Here is a 6000-nt window from a genome sequence, read left to right as displayed (position 1 = left end):
ACTTGCACACCATTCACTTGCACACCGTTCACTTGCCCACCATTCATTTGCACACCAAGAAATGCGCACCGATCATTTGCACACGGAAAGATGCACACTGATCATTTGCACACGGAAAGATGCGCACTGATCATTTGCACATCGTTCATTTGAACACGGTGCTTTTGGACACCGTTTATTTGCACACCGCTCAGTTGCACACTGTTCAATTGTACACCATTTAAGTCGCAAACCCATGTGGTGCAGTGAATACTTTACACACACACATGCCCGCCCGCCCGCCCGCACGCACGCACGCACGCACACACTTTCAATCTACGATGCCCCGTATAATTGGCCTTTCAAATTGGCATTCTTCTGTTCTTCTTCTTTTCTGGTGGCTTTTGCAGACTGCCTAGCCGATTTTGCTGCGTCAGACAGTAATGTTTCAGCCAGTGATACACGGCGTTCGTCGGCTTCGGTGCAGAAATTATAGCAATTTGTTCCGATTTTGATTCCCAAAGTTTGCATAATTTCCATTATCGGTGTCATTCTATCATTGTACACGCAAACAGCAATATGTGTCACGATATCGAGAATTGTCTTGCCACTTGAAGTTGTTCTAGGAGCCATCGCCCACACTGTTGAGTTGAAACTCTCGTTGTTATTTTGTGTATGGTCACCTATGCATCGAGTGAGAAGATCGTCACTGCTTAAATCCTCATATATTGGCTTCATGGTTTTGAATACATCTTGGGAAAGAAATAGTTTATGATGATATTCTTCCAAGGTATTAGCGGCATTCATTCGCTACCACGAGCACCACGAATCTTCACCGGACGGACATCTTTCGTGCTGCGGCTGTTCGTCCGTAGACATTAGTTCCTTTTCGATTACGATTCACTTTGTTTTCACTCATGATGTAAATTTGTATTACTACATTTAAACACTGACAAAAACCACAAAATTTAACAAAATGCAGAGTAAAAAGCCACGTGTCGTGCGAATAGGGTTCAACGGTTACACTGAAGACAGAAATAAAACTAATATTTTTTTACGGTAGTATTACTAGTGCCATTTATGATCACTTAAATGAAACAGGTAACTAATATTTTATTATCCTAGCAAGTATAAGCATTCCAAATAATAAAAATCGTAGCGCGTCGCGCCGAGTCTTATACTTGCTCCGAGCGCGCAGCAGGTGACTTTGATCGGGATCAAAATACAGGCACTTAAAAAATTCTCCCCATTATAAATGATGTTGTATCTTATTTTTAAGACTCTTAGGCACCTTTTAAATAAAAAAAATTTTTCCATTTTTTGAAAATTCTAGAGTGGTTTGTTCGCAACCCTTTGGAAGCGTTCCGTTTGCCCACGTCAATATTGGCCACGGTCCCGATTGGCCACGTCAATATTAGCCACGCATCATTATTGGTCACGTCATTGGCCACGTCATTGGCCAGTGGGCAATATTGACGTGACCAATAATGACGCGTGGTCAATATTGACGCGTGGCCAATTTTGACGCGGCCAATCCACTCCGTGGTTAATCGGGATCGTGGTCAATGTTGACGTGACCAATATTGACGTAACCAAACGGGTGCCACTCAACTCCTTAAACAGAAACATTCATCATAAGTTCATATTATCAATAAAGTAAATGATTCTCGCTTGACTTTAAATTGTGATAGAACTTAATCAATCATTTTCTATAAATTTTAGAAATAAGTCTGTCATTTTCGAACGACTAAATGCTGACTGAACTTATGTCTTATCTGATTACCAATAATTTAATAACGTACTTATTTTCACTATTTGATTTAATCGTTTCATATGCATATCTTAGATCTATCTATTACATACTTTTCGAATAATTAGAATTCATGATTTATTTGTTACAAAGCTGATACATATGAATACATTTATATTTATATGTACATATTATATTCTTCATGCAATATACCGTTCAAGTTGCGGTCTACATCTACTCCAGATGTATCAAACAATTATTGTATAAATATTCAATAAACTAAAATACAACTGATTAATAAATAAATAAATACGTTTATTTAACCTGTCTCTCGTCCCATTTATTTCTCTCTCAAATGCAATAAACAATCCTTCCGGCTTTCAGCGTATCCCTGGGAATAAGCAGATGTGCTGCGGTTGCCCTAAAACAATAAATTGAAAGCCCCGTTAAACAAAAGAACGCAAGCTGCTCCCGTTTTGAGAAGTCTTCAACGGAATTGATAAATCGGTTTTTGAATTTTTTGCCCGTAACATGTTACTTAAAAGAAATGCAAATAATCGCGAGATACGCGTATACCTTCCCTTACGAAAAAGTAGTAATAACACTCAGCACTCAGTACTAAGTGATCAGTATTGGGAGTATTAGGATTAATACTGAGAGTATTAATATATTAATATTGCATGAATATTGCAGAATACAGTACTGTGCCTATTTGTGCTTACAGTACTGGCAGTACTAAAAGCAATAATATTCATTAGTACTTTAAAGTATTGAAGTGGTATTAGTACTTTATCAGATTAATACTCGGAGTACTATCAGCGCGAAAACATATACAGGGTGATTCAAAATAACTATATGTCCTTGCATAGACGTATTCTTAGTAATATTCTGAGTCAACTTTTTCTTTCGCAAAAAATTATCCAGAGTTTAGATTTCTAGATATAATAAGAAATAGTTTACGTATCCTGAATCGGATACAAGAAGTAAGCAGGGGTGGCACAACTCACCGCTGCTCGCGGGCACCACGAGCACTGCGAGGCGTCTGCTGCGCTCAATAATCGATAATCATCTCAATTGTCTTTAACACAGATCTTTAATACAGATTTAAAATTAATTTTCTATCATCTAAATAATTACGTAGAATATTCAAATTGATTGCTAGAATGTCAAATTTTTTGCTCTCCGGGTCTCCGTGTATGCATTTCCAACATATTCTTCAACAAATTATAATAGTAAATCATATTAATTAATATTTTTATTTTTAAGTTGCCGCGTTTCCAGACACATATTCGACAGTGTTACCACACAATAACCAATAAAGTCAGTTGTCTGCTTGCTTAGCTGAGTTCGATATCAGCTGACATCGAGTAACTAGTAAACACGCGTTGTGTGTTTGTCGAGTAAATACGCGTTTCTTTCTTCGAATAATTTTGACGCGCCGAGTGATTAGTAATGTTTAATAGTTAAATGTTTCGTACTATTTTTTTGATGTGTAAATAAATTTGGTCAAGTGAGTAAACAGAATGTGTGTGTGTAAATGAGTAAAGTGATAAAATGTAAGAAAAAAGAAAAAGACTTTTAATCCGATAAATTGAAAAATAGATCGTGAGAACAATCAATTGATTGCAGGATGGTACGTGCGTAAACAGGTTCAAACAAGTTCTCCCCCCCCCCTCTCTCTCTCTCTCTCTCCCCTCCCCCTCCCCCCTCTCTCTCTCTCTCTCTCTCTTTGTCACCTATTCATTTCTTCCTTTATTACATAATATTTGGGTAATTCAAAATACTAAATACCATCGTTAAAAATAATTGAGATGATTATCGATTATTGAGCGCAGCAGATGCCTCGCGGTGCTCGTGGTGTCTGCGAGCAGCGGTGAGTTATGCCACCCCTGCTTACCTCTTGTATCCGATTCAGGATACGTAAACTATTTCTTATTATATCTAGAAATCTAAGCTTTGAATAATTTTTTGTGAAAGAAAAAGTTGACTCAGAATATTACTAAGAATACGTCTATGCAAGGACATATATTTTGAATCACCCTGTATAACACTCGTCAGTATTCTAAAATTTTTAACATTAATTTTATAAATACCTAAAGCAATATCTACATTCTTATGATATATTATTACTTGTCATATGATTCTTTTCAAATATTTATTTATATAAGTTAATTTTATATAATTAAAAAGCAATATCAATAAACAAAATAATTAACTTTAAGATCTATTTAGTATTTATCGTATAACAAATTAAAAACATTTATGAAGTCTAAATATAAAAAAATTGTACACGTTGTTTTACAACACTGTATAAAAACTTATAAGCAAAATTATAATGCAAATATAAAATTATAGTACAAATTCAGATTAATTCCCAAACAACACAATATTTATAAAATATTTACAAAATATGTATAACAATTGTTTGAATATTTTATAAATATTAACCAAAATATTTCATAAATATTTTTGTGATCTTAGATTAAACAAATCATAAATATTTATCACAAATATTATAAAAATATTTATAAATATTTACGATATTTATGTAAATATTTGCAAGTGTTATGTCAGCACAGTTTAATTACAAGCTTAGTTATTGCTATACAAATACTACGCTACCAAAGTAGAACAAATAATCATAAAAGATGATGTCAAAATAACGTCATTTTGATATCATCTTCTTTTGTCTACTTGGGTAGTACTACGCTAGTGCTGCGCCTATACTACGTTAGTATTCAATGTAAATATTACAAGAGTACTGGATGGGTACTAGAAGGAGTACTAGACGAGTATTAAGATGAGTATTAGAGAAAGTACTTCATGAGTGGTGAATGAGTATTGGATGAGTACTAAGGAGTACTGATGAAGTACAGGCTACTTCGAAGATCAGTATGGTCGAATTTAGTAATACTTTGAGTATTTATGCTCCAGTACATACACACACACACACACACTTTCACCAATACTTTTTCCAGTATTAAAACCAGTACTACTTTTTCATAAGGGTTAATAATCATTAATCTAAGATAATAAAAAAATATAAGATATGCGTAATTCATGTGCGCAAAATGAAATAAGGTAAATGTTGGTATTTTGATTGATAATAAAACGTAATATTTACGTGAGTTATGCCATAATAATAGGAGTAAGTAAATATGTGTAAGGAAAAGTGATATCAAAATTATTATCATATTAATTATTATATAAATGTGCTTATCAGAGTGTCAAATACGATAATTATGACATAGAATATAGATAAATAGATTTATTGTGTTCCCTCAGGAGTTACAAGGCGCTTTTGACCCGGAGCGTTCCCGAACCGTTTACATTCCATAACCCCAACCTGCGACTCGACCTGGCCCTTAGTGACTATTACATCCTAGCTCCCCCCCTTCCCCTTCTTGCATGCCCTCATCCGCCGTTTTCCCGCCTGTTACGGGCTGAATTTCCCTATCCGACCTCGTAACCGACATATGTAGACCGCGACTAAGCATTCGGCGAAATATCAATGTAGCAAAAGAAAAAGATCGCGCAACTCCGAGCGCGACAATGAGAAAATGGCGCAACGGCCCAATTAGAGCCGAATAATCGAAATTCAGACGCAGCAGCCTTGCTAAGTAGCAGGAACGTTGATCGGCAAGGATGCAACGTAACCCAGAAAACTGGAATAAAAAGAGAAAGCCCAACGCCAAGTCGGGCTCAGTCATTTCAATCAGTTAGAGTTGTCTCGTAATACTGTAATCTATCGCGTAGACTTTGTTATTCTGTAAAATAAAAGTGTTTGACATACGAACTTCGTGAGTGCCTCATTAACACCCCAACCCTGGGAGCGCAGCACCTAGTGAAATAGAGTGACCGTGAAAGAGAACAACCGCGACATTATCCACAATAACCCATCGACATTTAAAAGACCAACGCGCAGCGGTGCAAGGGCCCCTGACGGGGGACGGACCCCGACGTGCACGGAGCAGCACGACACGTCCTACAACCCCTCCTCCTCTGCTCCTTCGTCTCCCAGCCCTCCTCTCCAACCCCTCCCTCTCACGGTTCACTCCACCGCTGTCACCTCCCATCCACCTCGTCGCACGTCTCCTTTCATCCTTCTCCTCATTCATCCTGCCTCCTTTCCCTGCAGCTTCTCTCCTTGTCTCCATTCCGGTCTCGCTACTGCTCGTCCTCCTTTCCTCCTCTTCCTTCCCTCCCCCTTTCTGTTTCACCTCCTTCCATCTCTCTCTCCTTCCATCCCCATCTCCTTCTCTCCATCCAGA

General features: G+C 37.2%; 1 protein-coding gene across 1 annotated transcript; it reads right to left on the bottom strand.

The window, feature by feature from the left end:
* Positions 1–283: 283 nt before the first annotated feature.
* LOC118645176 lies at positions 284–3352 on the bottom strand. Its single transcript, XM_036285779.1, has one exon. The coding sequence runs from the start codon at positions 784–786 to the stop codon at positions 316–318; it is 471 nt and encodes a 156-aa protein (XP_036141672.1). The 5' UTR covers positions 787–3352; the 3' UTR covers positions 284–315.
* Positions 3353–6000: the final 2648 nt, after the last annotated feature.

This window comes from Monomorium pharaonis, chromosome 4 (genome assembly GCF_013373865.1).
Source record: "Monomorium pharaonis isolate MP-MQ-018 chromosome 4, ASM1337386v2, whole genome shotgun sequence".
NCBI classification, from domain to species: Eukaryota; Metazoa; Arthropoda; class Insecta; order Hymenoptera; family Formicidae; genus Monomorium; species Monomorium pharaonis.
This window is presented reverse-complemented; position numbering and strand designations above follow the sequence as displayed.

What these genes read in the sequence shown, in the direction of transcription:
- LOC118645176 (XM_036285779.1), bottom strand. Translation starts at nt 786, where the DNA reads ATGAATGCCGCTAATACCTTGGAAGAATATCATCATAAACTATTTCTT.